At 37.8% G+C, this 16014-nt stretch overlaps 1 protein-coding gene across 2 annotated transcripts in view; it reads left to right on the forward strand.

The window, feature by feature from the left end:
- SLC25A40 (solute carrier family 25 member 40) overlaps positions 1-16014 on the forward strand; it is a 54991-nt gene that overhangs the window by 9665 nt on the left and 29312 nt on the right. For both annotated transcript variants that reach the window (XM_059396923.1, XM_059396924.1), the window contains exons 2-4: positions 10681-10748; positions 12312-12432; positions 13724-13783. In XM_059396923.1, the coding sequence (XP_059252906.1) occupies positions 12336-12432; positions 13724-13783 (157 nt within the window). In that variant the 5' untranslated portion in view covers positions 10681-10748; positions 12312-12335. The remainder of the gene's footprint in view (positions 1-10680; positions 10749-12311; positions 12433-13723; positions 13784-16014) is intronic.

Genomic DNA, 16014 nt, shown 5'->3' on the forward strand with positions numbered 1-16014 from the left:
TTTCAGTCTTCCTGATTTATTAAGACTTGTTTCTTGGCCTTAATGTGGTCTATCCTGGAGAATGTTCCACGTGCAATTGAAAAGAATGTGTAGTCCATTTTTGGATGGAAAGTTCTGTATATACTTTTAGGTCCATCTGGTCTAATGTTTTCTTCAAAGACTCTGTTTCCTTGTTGATATTCTGTCTGGATGATCTACCCATTAATGTAAGGGGTGTTAAAGTCCCCCTTAATGTTTGCTTTCTGCATATAGATGCTCCAGTGTTAGGTTTGTGGGTATTTACAATTGTTAAACCTTCTTTTTGTGTCTTTAGGTATGAAATTAGTCTCCTGTAATCAGCATATAGTGGGGTCTTGGTTTTTTATCCATTCCTCCACCCTGTCTCTTTTGATAGGAGCATTTAGACCATTTGCATTTAAATGTGTACTTATTGCCATTTTGTTAATTATTTTTTGGTTGTTTTTGTAATTCTCTTACTTTTTTTTCTCTCTTGCTCTCTTTCTGTGTGATTGATGACTTTCTGTGTTTTGCTTGGCTTTCTCTTTATTTTTTATGTATCTATTACAGGTTTTTGGTTTGTGTTTATCATAAGGTTCATGTATAAAATCTTAGATATATAACAATCTATATTTAATTGATGGTCTTTTAAGTCTAAACACATTCTAAAAGAACTTTTTTTGTATTCTAAAAGAAACTTTTCCATCTTTTATGTATATGTTGTCATATTTTACATCTTATTATTCATAATTTTTTTGCTTCTAAGTATCACCTTTTCCACTTAAAAGAAATTCCTTTAACATTTCTTGTAAGGCTGGTTTAGTGGTGATGAACTCATTAACTTTCATTCATCGAGAAACTATTGCTCCCTCAATTCTGAATGATAACCTTTCTGAGTTGAATATTCTTGGTGACAGGTCTTTTCCTTTCAGCTCTGAATATATCATGCCACTTTCTTCTGGCCTGCAAAATTTCTGCTGAAAAATCAGCAGATAGCCTTACAGGGTTTCCCTTGTCTGTAACTTTTTTTGTTTCCTCCTTGCTAGTTTCAAAATTTTCTATCTTTAACATATGTCATTTTAATGCTTATTTGTCTTACTGTGGACCTCCTTGGGTTCATTTGTTTGGAACTCTCTATGCTTCCAGATCCTGGATGTCTGTTTCCTTTCCCCAGTTAGGGAGTTTTTCAGGTATTATTTCTTCACATAAGGTTTCTGTCCTTTTATGTCTCTCTCTTCTTTTTGGAGGCCCTATAATGTGAACTTTTGTTCACTTGATGTTGTCTAAGAGATCCCTTAACTTATTCTTGTTTTTTTCTTTCTTTCTCTCTCTTTTTTTTTTCTTTTTCTGATGCTGAGTTTGGATGCTTTCAGTTACCCTGTTTGCAGGTTGCATAACTGTTCTTCTGCAGCCAAGTATCTACTATTGATTCCCTGTAATATATATTTCATTTCAATTACTGCATTTTTGAATTTTAATTGTTAGATTTTTTTTTTTAAGTTTTCTATCTCTTTTTTGAAGTTCTCAGTTCTTTTCTCTTCAGTCTGGTTAGCATCTTTGTGATCATTGCTTTCCACTCTATGTGGTGTACTTCTTATTTCTATTCATTTTTTTTTTCTTATTCCTTCATTTGGAGCAACTTCTCTCTTCTAATTTGCTTGACTTTGCTGTGTTTGTTTCTATGAATTAGTGAGTGAGTACTTTTACACTTGAGGGTATGGTCTTATTATATGGTCAGACCCTGTGTTGACTATGTGTGCCTGGTGACTTTGACTGGCTGGAACTATCTCGAGCATGTGCTGGGGGTCCTAGAGTATGCCACATTGGGCTGCCCTGGTGGAGTGACCAACGCTGAAGTGGGCATGGGCCAGGGCAGTTCCAGGGCTCTCCATGAAGAAGGCACCCTGGCAGCATAGCTAAAGCTGAAGTGGGTCCAGGGGGGGTATCCTGTCCCATGCAGAGGGCACACTAGTGGGATGACTGAGGCAGGGCACAGAACAGGGGTTCCTGGCATGTTCTCTGTAACAAATAAATTTGAGGTGGAGCCTGAGTTGGGGTGTCCCTGGGTGCTCTGCATTCTGAGCACTCCAGCAATGTAGCTGTAGCTAAAGTGAGCTGGAACTGGGGTGGACCCTGGGCTTCCCTTCCAGCATGTGCCCTGGGAAGATAGCTGAAGCTGAAGTGTTTGCAAGTCTGGGTGTCCAGGGGTGCTCACTGCAGAGTGTGCCTTGGGAGGGTGATTGGAGCCAAGGTCAGCATGGGCTGGGGTGTCCTGGGGGCACTCCCTGAAGGGGCAGCTTTCCAGGTGATTGGAGCTGAAGCAGGCATGAGTCAGGAGGTCCTAGAGTACTCTGTGCTGGGAGTGAAATGGTGTAGGCCTGAGGTGTTCTGCGGTGCTTATGTCTGTGTCAGCTTGGCATAATAGCCAGTGCTGTAGTGAGCACCCACCAGGGGTCTCCTGGTGTATACTGCCCTGGAGCTGCCTTAGTGGGACTGATAGGTCTGGTGTAGCTGGACCTGGGACTCACTGAAACTATAGGCCAGCTGTGGCACCCAGACCTTGCTCCTGTGTGTGCTGTCAGTTTGGAGGGACATAAACCATGGACCTCACCAGCACCACTGACCCAGAGAGAATTCCAGTAGCTCCCTCGCTGTTTGGTGGAGGTCTAGGTCTGGATCTTTTATATTTTAGTTGCTCTTTTAAACCTATGCATTTTTTTTCTGTGTCCCAGGGCATGTGGAGCTATGGCAGGGCTCACTGAGGTGGCAGGCCAGCAATGGTGCCCAGAACTGTGCTCCACTCTGCATTATCAGAGCAGAGGGTAAACATAAACTGTGGCACACTCACCAGCCCCTGCAGTGTCAAGAGAGGTCCAGCAGCTCCCTGGCTGATGGAATTCTAAGGCTGATATCTTAAACTGAGACTTTTTTTTCTATGCCCCAAGGCAGACATATCTGCTTTAGGTTCCTCAGTACTATCCGTTCCCTTTTAGAAAGTGGGAAGGGACAGTAAAGTCTCCTCCAAACTGAGAAAGTACTTTGAGACTGAAAAACAAAATAGGCGGTTTTGTACAGTTTACATAGAGTTTTATTCAGGGTAACTTACTGACAAGGGAGGTTTAGGTGGAGAATGATCCACGGCAACTGCATAGTTTTTCTCTGCAAAGTCTGGACTTCAATACACAGATTTTATAGAATAAGTGGACATGCAAAGGGCATTGTAGTGAGGCTAAAGGGTTTGCATGTAGCTCAAAGGATTCATGAGCACCTAATTGACAGTAACCTTTAATTAGATCTTGTGGCACCTCCTATGTGTGAGGAATGGGAAAGACTGTTATCCTTAACAGATTCATGGAAGGACAAATTAAGCCTTTCCCTATCCTGAACTTGGCAAGCATTTCTAAGGTATGTAGATTGAGTCTCCAAGGGGCCTGAAACTCATAGCCCAAGAAGGACCATTAAGTGAAATGAACAAGATGGTGGTCTATTTTTTTTTTTTAAAGATTTTATTTATTTATTTGACAGAGAGAAATCACAAGTAGGCAGAGAGCCAGGCAGAGAGAGAGAGAGAGGAGGAAGCAGGCTCCCTGCCGAGCAGAGAGCCCGATGCGGGACTCGATCCCAGGACCCTGAGATCATGACCTGAGCTGAAGGCAGCAGCTTAACCCACTGAGCCACCCAGGTGCCCCCAAGGCGGTGGTCTAAAGATGGAATCAGTATTGTCAGCACTCCTACACTTCCATTACAGTCCCCTGTATTTGGGGGTTCCCTTCATTATCTTCTATCCATCTCTCCTGCTGTCTTCTGTGTGGTCTCTCTAGCCTTTCTTTATATGTTCTTTTTTGTGCAGAAGCTGTTCAGTCAGCCCTTGGTTCTTTAAGAGGAACTGCTCTATAAATAGGTGTAGATTTAGTATGTCCAAAGGAGAGTTCAGGGTCTTCCTTTGTCACCATCTTGGACCAGAGCTCCACCTCTTCTAGTACATTTTGTGGATGTGTGTGGGGTTTTCTGTTTTGAGGGGGATGTTTGGTGGCTTCTGAAGTGATTACAATTAGTATTTTAACTTATAACAATCTGGTTCAGATTAATACCAATTTAATCTTAGTATACAAAAATTTGCTTTCTTATAGCTCCATTCCTTACCTTCTCTGTGCCTTTGTAGTCATACAGATTAATCTTTATATATTGTATGCTTATAAGCAGAGATTTACTTTATTGTTTTATCCTGTTACCTTTGCCACTGCTCTCATTTGTTTATGAACTCCAATTACTTCATGCTCATGAATTGGAGGAATTAATGTTTTTATGTTAATATTTTATGTTAGTATGTTAAAATGTTTGTACTATTCTTAGCAGTCTACAGATTCAATGCAATCTCTACAAAAATATCAATAGCATTTCTTACAGAACTGAAACAAATAATAAAATTTTCATGGAACCACAGAAGGCCCTGAATAGCCAAAGCAATCTTGAGAAAGAACAAAGCTGAAGATGTTATAATTCTAGATTTTAAAGTATACTGTAAAGTTTGAGTAACCAAAGTAGTATGGTAATGGAAGAGTGAAACAGGATAGATCACATGGAACAGTGGAACAGCCCAGAAATAAACTCACACTTAACATGGTCACTTGATCTATAACAAAATAGGTAAGAATAATACAATGAAGGGATGACAGTCTCTTCAAAAAATGGTGTTGGGAAAACTAGATGGGTATGTGCAAAAGAACAAAGCTGGACCACTTTTTATACCATGTACAGAGATAAAATGGATTACAGACCTAAATGTAAGACCTGGAACCATAAAACTTAACAACAACAACATAGTAAACTTTCGGATGTCGGTCTTGGCAATATTTTTTTCTGGATCATTCTTCTTTAGGGAAAAAACAAAAATAAGCAGTTAGGACTACATGAAACCAAAATCCTTTTGCAGAGCAAGGGAAACCATCAACAAAACAAAAAGGCAGGCTCCCTACTGAGCAAGGAGCCTGATGTGGTACTCAATCCCAGGACGCTGGGATCATGACCTGAGCCAAAGATAGCCGCTTAACCAACTGAGCCACCCAGGCGTCCCTCAAATTTTTATTTAAATTCTAGTTAACAGATAGTATAATACTGGTTTCAGGAGTTGAATTTAGTGATTCCTCACATATAACACCCAGTTCTCAACATAAGTGCCCTCCTTAATACCCATCATCCATTTGGCCCATTCCCTGCCCATTTCCCCTCCATCAACCCTTAGTTTGTTTTTTATAAGTAAGAGAGTCTTATGGTTTACTTCCCCCTCTCTTTTTTTTTCCTTACGTTCATCTGTTTTGTTTCTTAAATTCCACATATGAGTGACATCACAGTGGCATTTGTCTTTCTCTGACTTATTTTGCTTAGCATAATGCACTCTTGCTTCATCCACTTCATTGCAAAGGGCAAGATTTCATTCCTTTTGATGACTAATATTCGTGTGTCTGTGTGTGTCCCCACACACATATCCCCCACATCTCCTTTATCTGTTCTTCAGTCAGTGGACATTTGGGCTCTTTCCATAATTTGGCTATTGTTGATAATGCTGCTATAAATACCAGGGTGCCTGTGCCCTTTCAAATCAGTACTTTTGTATCATTTGGATAAATACCTATTATTGTAATTGCTAGATAAGGGTAGTTCTATTTTTAACTTTTTTAGGAACTTCTATACTGTTTTCCAGAGTGGCTGCAGGAGCTTGCATTCCCACCAACAGCGTAAGAGGGTTCCCCTTTCTCCACATCTGTGCCAACACCTATTGTTTCCTGTGTTACTAGTTTTAGCCATTCTGACAGGTGTGAGGTGGTATCTCTTTGTGGTTTTGATTTGTATTTCCCTGATGAGGAATGACGTTGAGTATTATTTCATGTGTCTGTTGGCCATCTGGATGTCTTTTTTGGAAAAGTATCTATTCATGTCTTCTACCCATATCTTAACTGGGTTATTTGGTTCTTTTGGGTGTTGAGTTTGGTAAGTTCCTTATAGATTTTGGATACTAACCCTTTATCACATAGGCCATTTGCAAATATCTTCTCCCATTGCAAGGCTGCCTTTTAGTTTTATTTACTGTTTCCTTCACTGCGCAGAAGTTTTTTTTTTTTTTTTTAAGATTTTATTTATTTATTTGACAGAGAGAGATTACAAGTAGGCAGAGAGGCAGGCAGAGAGAGAGGAGGAAGCAGGCTCCCTGCTGAGCAGACAGCCCGATGCGGGACTCGATCCTAGGACCCTGAGATCATGACCTGAGCCGAAGGCAGTGGCTTAACCCACTGAGCCACCCAGGAGCCCTGCACAGAAGCTTTTTATCTTAGGGTCCCAATAGTTCTTTTTTGCTTTTGTTTCCCTTGCCTTTGGAGATGTGCCTAGTAAGAAGTTGCTATTCCCGATGTCAAAGAGTTGCTGTCTGTGTTCTCCTCTAGGATTTTGATTTTTTTTTTTTTGGTGTGTTTTTTTTGGGTTTTTTTTGTGTTTTTTTTGTGGGGGTTTTTTTGTGGCAAATTTAGATCTTCCCTCCACTTTGAATTTATGTTGTGTGCAGTGTAAGAAAGTGGCCCAGTTTCATTCTTCTGCATGTGGCTGCTCACTTTTCCCAACACCATTTGTTGAAGAAACCTTTTTTTTTTTTTTCATTTGATACACTTTCCTGCTCTGTTGAAGACTACTTGACCATATAGTTATAGGTTTTTTCCTGGATTTTTTTTTTAAAGATTTTATTTATTTATTTGACAGAGATCATAAGTAGGCAGAGAGGCAGGCAGAGAGAGAGGAGGAAGCAGGCTCCCCGCTGAGCAGAGAGCCCGATGCGGGACTTGAACCCAGGACCCTGAGATCATGACCTGAGCTGAAGGCAGCGGCTTCACCCATTGAGCCATCCAGGTGCCCATGGATTTTATTTTCTTTTCCGTTGATCTATGTGTCTTGTTTTTGTGCCAGTACCATACTGTTTTGATGACTACAGCTTCGTAATACAAATTGAAGTCCAAAATTGTGATGCCTCCCACTTTGCTTTTCTTTTTCAACGTTGCTTTGGCTATTCAGGGTCTCTTGTGGTTCTATGCAAATATTTTAGGATTGTTTGTTCTAGTTCTGTGAAAAATGCTAGTGGTATTTTGATGGGGACTACATTAAATGTGTAGATTTCTTTGGGTCGTGTAGACATTAAAACAGTATTTGTTCTTCCAATTCATGAGTATGGAATGTTTTTCCATTTCTTTGTGTTCTCTTCAGTTTGATAAGTGTTCTATAGTTTTCATAATACAGGTGTTCCACCTCTTTGGTTAGGTTTATTCTTAGGCTTATTGTTATGGTTGTTGGTGCAGTTGTAAATAGGATCAATTCCTTGATTTCTCTTTCTGCTTCTTCATTATCGGTGGATGGAAATGCAACAGATTTCTCTACATTGATTTTGTATACTACTACTTTGCTGAATATGTGTATCAGTTCTAGTAACTTGCAGGGGCGGGTAGTCTTTGGGCTTTCTACATAGAGTATCATGTCATAGTGAAAGTTTGACATCTTCACGGCCAATTTGAATGCCTTTTATTTCTTTATGTTGCCTGATTGCTGACGCCTGGACTTCCAGTACTATGTGAAATAGTGAGTGGTGTGAGTGGACATCCCTGTCTTGTGAGTGGACATCCCTGTCTTGTATCTGATCATAGAGGAAAATGTCTCAGTTTTTCCCCATTGAGGATGATATGAGGGAAGTACGTTGATAGGACTGTAAAGAATTTAAAGCCCTGGAGAATACATCATAAGTTCTAGACAAACCAAAACCACATTGAGATACCACCTTACACCAGTTAGAATGGCCAAAATTAGCAAGACAGGAAACAACGTGTGTTGGAGGGGATGTGGAGAAAGGGGAACCCTCTTACACTGTTGGTGGGAATGCAAGTTGGTGCAGCCACTTTGGCAAACAGTGTGGCGATTCCTCAAGAAATTAAAAATAGAGCTTCCCTATGACCCTGCAATTGCACTACTGGGTATTTACCCCAAAGATACAGACGTAGTGAAAAGAAGGGCCATCTGTACCCCAATGTTTATAGCAGCAATGGCCACTTTCGCCAAACTGTGGAAAGAACCAAGATGCCCTTCAGCGGACGAATGGATAAGGAAGATGAAGATAAGGAGTATGTATACTCCATATACACTATGGAGTATTATGCCTCCATCAGAAAGGATGAATACCCAACTTTTGCTGCAACATGGACAGGACTGGAAGAGATTATGCTGAGTGAAATAAGTCAAGCAGAGAGAGTCAATTATCATATGGTTTCACTTATTTGTGGAGCTTAACAAATAACATGGAGGACATGGGGAGATGGAGAGAAGGAAGTTGAGGGAAATTGGAAGGGGAGGTGAACCATGAGAGACTATGGACTCTGAAAAACCACCTGAGGGTTTTGAAGGGGCAGGGGGATGGGAGGTTGGGGGAGCCAGGTGGTGGGTATTAGGGAGGGTACGTATTGCATGGAGCACTGGATGTGGTGCAAAAAACAATGAATACTGTTACGCTGAAAAGAAAAAAGAATAAAAAATCCAGTAACATTAATTCTAAGTTCTAAAATGTTACATCTAAATTTCTGACATTTTCCTTTTAACATTCTGTAACAATTACTAGAAACATAACTATCTTTCTGGCTTTAGTTTCAAGTTTGAACATATTCAGATGCCAACTTTGCTGGAATAGATGTCAAAATAAAGCACTGTAGGCCTTTTATTTCTGGAGGAGGAATGTACCTATATTCTTGCATGTGTATATTATTTTCCCACTTATCCATATTCATATAAAAGAATGTTAGGAGTATTTTCTTAGACTTAGAGATTCTGCATATATTTCACAAACCTAAAAAATCCTATTGTTCAGATTTTTCCATATACAGTAAAATATAAAACAGTAAAAATACATTATACTCACCACCTAGATTTAGCAGATTATTAACTTAGGATATTTATTTTTGATGAAGTATTATGAACTACAACTATTACAGCATTTTAGCCTTTAATATTTATAATATGAATTTCTTCAAAAAAAAAAAAAGACCCTTCCATTATAACTGGTATTAAACTGGTATTGGTATAATACCATTATCTCACCAAAAAATAATAATTTTTAATTTTATCTAATATTCAGCCCATGTTCAGCCCATATTCAGATTTCTTTATGTACTCTCAAACTGACTTTTAAAATTTTATTTGAACCAGGATGTATCTTGTTGCTGGCTCTCAGAAGATTCCCTTACTCTAGAACAGTTCTCCCTTCCCTGCTACCTTTTTCCCAACTTAATTTCATTGTTATAGAATGAAGACAGTAGTCCTATATGGTATTTCAACTTCGATTTTTTGGCATTCTTTACCCTCTTACTTTAGTCTCTGAATTTTCTATAAATTGGAAGTTAGATCTAATGGATTGTTGAGATTAAAATTAAAGGTTTTTTCCCTGCAAAATGCTTTACAGATAATCCTGATTACATAATTTTGTGTCACAAAATCTAGTTGACTCATGATACCAAGATTGATCAGCATGTTCAGCTTCTAGAATTTTTTGTTTTGTTTTGAAATGATACGAAACATAAATAGGTTCCACTGCCTGGGTGGCTCAGTCAGTTAAGCATCCAATTCTTGGTTTCAGCTGTGGTCACAATCCCAGGAGTCATAAGACCGAGTACCATGTCTGGCTCCATGCCTAGTGTGGAGCCCAACAGCAGACTTGAACTCACAACTCCGAGATCAAGACGTGAGCTAAGATAGAGTCTGACACTTAACTGAACAACCCAGGTGTTCTGCTCTGAGAGTTCTTTTTTTTTTTTTAAGCAAAATAAATTTACTGGGACAATGTGAAGATTTATAAATGAGGTTTAATAAATGAAGTTTATTATACTATTTTTTAAAAGATTATATTTATTTATTTGAGGAAGAAAGAGCAAGCATGAGCTTGCTTGTGGGAGGGGCAGAGGAAGACAGAGAAGCAGACTCTCCTCTGGGCAGGGAGCCAGGCTGACACAGGGTTTGATCCCAGGACCCCAGGATCAGGAGCCAAAGGCAGACACTTCACCGACCAAGCCACCGAGGTGCCCCAAAGTTTATTATACTATGAAGTTTTATAAATGAAATTTAATAAATGTAATATGAGCATTTGTGGAATGCTTTTCATATTCCTCAAAGCACTTAATTAATAAAAGGTATTTAATAAATATTTGTCGATTTGTCTTTTTCCTTGTTTTTTAAAAGATTTTATTTATTTATTTGACAGACAGAGATCACAAGCGGGCAGAGGGGCAGGGAAGCAGGCTTCCCACTGAGCAGAGATCCCGATGTGGGGCTTGATCCCAGGACCCTGGGATCATGAACCGAAGGCAGAGACTTTAACCCACTGAGCCATCCAGGTGCCCCCACCCTTTTTTTTTTTAATTTGACAGACAGAGATCAGAGGCAGACAGTGGGGTGGGAAGCAGGATCCCTGCTGAGCAGAGAGCCCAATTTGGGGCTTGATCCCAGGACCCTGAGATCATGACCTGAGCCGAAGGCAGAGGCTTAACCCACTGAGCCACCCAGGCACCCCTGTTGATTTGTCTTTTAAGGCTTTTTTACATGCTCCTTTCCTTGAGGTTCTCCCTTTCTGGTGTGAAAAGATAAGACAATTATTTTCATTTTTCACTACAGATTTTCGCTACTGATGTTACAAACAATAAAATATTGGAGCATAGAGTTGAAGAAAAGACTTAAACCAGGTGAGTAATAATAAAAGTCTAAAGAAGCAATTAAACCACCATTCATTTTTATAAAGTTGATTATTGGGATAATTGATAAAATTGGAATATAAACTACAGAGTATTAAGTTTCCTCAATTTGATAACGTTACTGTGAAATATAAGAATATTCTGAAGTAATTAGAATAACAGGGTGTGTTGTATGCAAACTACTTTCAAACTGTTGATAAAAAAAGTAAATGGTATGTAACAAGAGGGAGAGTTTGGTGAAATTTTGGGTTAATAGGATCTTGTTTATTTCCAGTGGAAGTGTAAATTGGTCCCTCCTTTCTGCAAAGCATTTTGGCAATTTGTCTCAAGTTTTTAGTTGAGCCTCACAATCTTACTGTTTCTTCTGTAGTAATTCTAGAAAGACTACAAAAAGTTGTGTGTATGAAGATATTTATGTAAGAGTGTATGAATAAATAAGGAAAATTTGATGGTAACATAGTTATCTAACAATATGAGACTGATAAATATAAAAAACTGTATTAAAAATGACAATGTACCTCTATATTTATTGATACAGTGTCTGTATTTTTAAGTGCCCACTCTGGCTACTAAGCAATAGAAAAATATATATTTTTAAAAATATTTTATTTATTTGAGAGAGAGAGTGCTTGGTTGCAAGAGCAGGGGGAGGGGCAGAGGAGGAGGGAAAAGCAGAGAATCTCAAATGGACTCTGCACTGAGCCTGGAGACAGACATGGTACTCAGTCTTATGACCCCTGCGATTGTGACCTAAGCTGAAACCAAGAGTGGGACACTTAACTGACTGAGCCACTCAGACAGTGGAACCTATTTGTTTCTTTAAACAAGATCTTTTAAAAAGATGCGTGTACACAGATATATGAATATTTGTACATATTTGACTAGTAAACATGTAATTTGTATGTACATGTGTATCTGTATGTATTATATAATATGGACATGCATATAAATGTATTTGTGTGTACATAGACATTTGGAAAGATGACACTTAGTTACTAGTGGTTACTTTTGAAGAAAAGGTTTATAAGTGATTTTCATACTTTCTTATATTAATTGGCTTTTTGCAAAGGAGTATATGTTTTCTCACGAAACTTTTCTAAGATAATGCTTCTTTCAAAGATTATGTGTTTTTATTTTATACCTTCATAGCAACTTTTGGTATGCAGTACAAATAGTGATATATTTGCTAACTCTCCATTAGATGAGAGTATTTGAGTAGTTCTTATGAGGCTAAATGCACAAATTCTGAGACTTATTATTCGGGTGCCTTCATTCTGTTACTTGGCCAGAGTCTGTTTCCTTACTGCTCTCTTACCTGTCTCATAAATATGTTGCTGCTCACACAGCTGAAGTGCATTTGGAGAATCAGAGTACATATTTTATTGATGACAGTTGTGTATTGCCTTTGTATAGAACTTAGATATTCATTTTTGATACTCATCAACATGTGCTTTAATATTAATACTGGTTGTTTTTATAGTTTATTTAATTTATGGAAATCAAACTTAAAGGCATGTTTGTTTAAACTTTTATTTTACATCTTTTCCTTAACAGATTTTTCTTCATTCAGTTAAAAATATGGATCCTGAATCAGAGGGACCACAGATTATCAAAGTGACACCTCTTCAACAAATGCTTGCTTCTTGCAGTGGAGCTATACTGACATCACTAATGGGTAGAATAATGTTACTGCTGTAGATTATGTAACTGAATGATTTCCATTTGAGGTCACCATCTGTGAAATAATGCTAAAATTATGATTCATGCTGCATCATGCTCTCTCTCCATGAGCGTGGTAACATGAAAAGAACCTTGGACAGAGAATCAAGAGACTTGACTTTTATTCCTTGCTTTGCCATTTGCAGGCTAAGTGCGCTTTGGGATAGTCCCTACTTCTCTCTGAACCTCATTTTTCATCTATAGAAGTAGGGGCTGAAACCAGGAGTTTTTTGAGGTTACTGTCAATATTGAATTTTTATAATTCTGTTAGCCTTTTTTGAAATAGAAAGAAAGAAGATAGAGTGAAATATTAGTATAACGAATAATACAAAATTTGGACAAGTTATGGTAGAAACAAATACAAATTATTTTTTCCTTTGCTTGCATTAACCATGAATTTCTTTAATTCCTCTGGGCCACATTTTTCTGGTTTTTTAGTCCATTTCTTTCATAGAAAGACAAATGACTTAGGTGATAGTTTGTATTTCAATGGTTTTTAAGTTGGCCAGTTTATTTAAGGTAGATGATTAGGACAAATGTATTGCTTTCAGGTGTAATATTTTACTTCAGGTCAGCATGTTAGTGTTGCAAAGATTTTAGAGATCATCTAATGATTTACCGTGACCTCCTCATTCTTAAAGGGGGAGAAGTTTTCCTAGAACCACTATTTGGCCTTTTTTTTCTACCTGGATAAAATAGCATGCAAATTAAGACCATTCTCCTTTACCATGCTGTTCCTGAATGGACTAACACTGTGTGGTAGTAAAGATGATTTCTGGCTAGCTTATTCAAATCTTCATTATGTATAGTTTTTATTTGATACAGCTGAATTTAACAGATGAGGAAGACTAGTATTGTTTGATTATTGATTAGTTGTAATACAGTGTTATTCTCAAATTTTTACATAGACTTCCAAAACACTTATTCTTTACCTTAGATGATGTATTTTCTTTAAAATACTAGTATTTTAGTTTTAACATTAATGGAATTATTGTTATAGAAATATTGTAAATGACAGTTTAGTAGTCATAAGAGAAATCATTACATTGTCTTCTCATTGATCCTCTTTAAACAGAATTCAGGGTCAAAAAATGAGAATGTTAAATTTAAAACCATTTTAAGATAGTAATCTTACTTATTATATAGTCATGAAGAGGAGTTGATTTGATATATTTTGTGAATTTTGGACAAATATCTGTACCATTTATAAGTATCACTGCCTAATTAAAATTTATATTTCTTCATAGTGACACCCCTCGACGTTGTTAAAATTCGACTCCAAGCCCAAAACAACCCATTCTCCAAAGGTATGTATCATGAATGGAGAATATTGTCAAGCTTTTAAGTGTTACTTTATTCATTTTTTTTAAAAGATTTTATTTATTTACTTGATAGAGATCACAGGTAGGCAGAGCAACAGGCAGAGAGAGAGGGAGAAGCAGACTCCCTGCTGAGCAGAGAGCCTGATGTGGGGCTCGATCCCAGGATCCTGGGATCATGACCCGAGCCGAAGGCAGAGTCTTTAACCCACTGAGCCACACAGGCACCCCATTTTATTCATTTTTGTTTGAATAATTTTTTTGTTAATTTTTAAAAGCTCATACCTCCTGGGTGCCTGGGTGGTTCAGTGGGTTAAGCCGCTGCCTTCGGCTCAGGTCATGATCTCAGGGTCCTGGGATCGAGTCCCGCATCGGGCTCTCTGCTCAGCAGGGAGCCTGCTTCCCTCTCTCTCTCTCTCTCTGCCTGCCTCTCCATCTACTTGTGATTTCTCTCTGTCAAATAAATAAATAAAACCTTTAAAAAATAAAATAAAATAAAATAAAAGCTCATACCTCCTTAGACTCAGGCAGAAATTTTTTTTCAGTATTTGTACATCATGGGGTCTAGCCAGAAAATAAATAATATATAAAACAGTCATAACACTTTTATATACCTAATTAAAGCATAGAATGGTTTAATATTTGAGTATATGCCTTACAAGTAAGACCAGAATTCTAAGCATAGGGGCCTTAGAATCTAGCTTCCTTCATAGTCCAAAAGCTGTGCACATTCTAAAACATTCATCCAACAGTTATCTAACTGTTGCTTGAATATAGTGGTAGAAAATGATTATTTTATCAGGCAGCTTGGTTAATTGTTGGCCAGTAATGTTTATATGAACTTGAAAAGAGCAGTTATACATCTTTATTAGATGGGCAAAAATAGCAATTCCTTGATAAACCTCTTACAGTTTTATAAAGATTATGACAAACATGTTTAACTAGCGGAAAACAGACTGCTTGGACTGTGAGAATGTTGGCTCAGACAGAAATGCCACTCTGATGAGCACAGCACTGAGATGGAATGAACAACAGTTATAGTTCAGACAGACAACAGGATAGATGGATTGTAGGAGGAGACTAAAAGGAAAGCAGTTTCCTACACGCTTAAGAAATCCTTAAAAACAGTAGGAGACACTTAGATCTATGTATCCAAGACTCATATATATGGTTGAACAGAAAAGATAATTTTGGCAGGCAGGGTGAGTCCAATAATGGGAAAGGGTAGCTATGAGGGAAAGTTGAGGTAAATTAACTAAAAGCTGATAAATACCGAGAATGAGCAGCATAAATACAGAGAAAGAGTCAACATAGCACTGTTTGCATTGATAGAGAAGAACTTTTTTTAAAAGATTTTAGTTTATTTATTTGACACAGAGAGAGCCCAAGCAGAGGGAGTGCCAGGGAAAGGGAGAAGCAGGCTCCCTGCAGAGCAGGGGGAGCCCAATGTGGGACTGGATCCCAGGAAGCCAGAATCATGGCCTGAGCCTAAGGCAGTCGCTTAACCAACTGAGCTGCCCAGGCACTCGAAAAGTACTTTTTTTAATTGTGTATTTTTCTAATTGAAATGTAATTTACATATAACATTGTATTAGTTTAAGGTGTGCCATCTGAGGACTTGATGTATGTATATATTGCGAAAAGATCACCACAGTAATTTTAGTCAGTCCCCTCACAAAATTAACAATTTTTTCATGTTAAGAGAATTTTTAACATTTACTCTCTTAACAAGTTTCAGGTGTCCATTAGATTTCTGCATATGTTTATATAAAGTGTATATACAGATATGTATGTTTAATGTATGTGTAATTCAAAAAAAATTTTTTTGTCTGAATTTCCCTTGGGTACCAGAGTTTTCTTGTCAAGTGGAAGAGATGTATACCTATGTGCTCATTTCAAAACAGGTTTTCCTCCTTGATATTCCTGTGCATTCCCTCAGATACCCTAAAAGAATTTATTTGTGTGCATTTGCTTACTACATTTATGAAAACATAAGGTCCATCAATTTACTCAAATACTTTTCACCACTTTGAGTTTAGAGGCTAGTTCTTTGTCATTAGGTAAATTAATTTATGTATTTTTCATCATAAAAGGTAAAAACAAAGTTGTATCTCTTTTCATAATTTTCTAGTCCACTCATTGTACTTTGAATTTGTTCCTCTGTAAAAATAGTACAGTTTTGTGAAATAATTTTTGACTGTTGGGACCTTTTTTGTTAG

This window comes from Mustela nigripes, chromosome 4 (genome assembly GCF_022355385.1).
Source record: "Mustela nigripes isolate SB6536 chromosome 4, MUSNIG.SB6536, whole genome shotgun sequence".
In the NCBI taxonomy this organism is placed as follows: Eukaryota; Metazoa; Chordata; class Mammalia; order Carnivora; family Mustelidae; genus Mustela; species Mustela nigripes.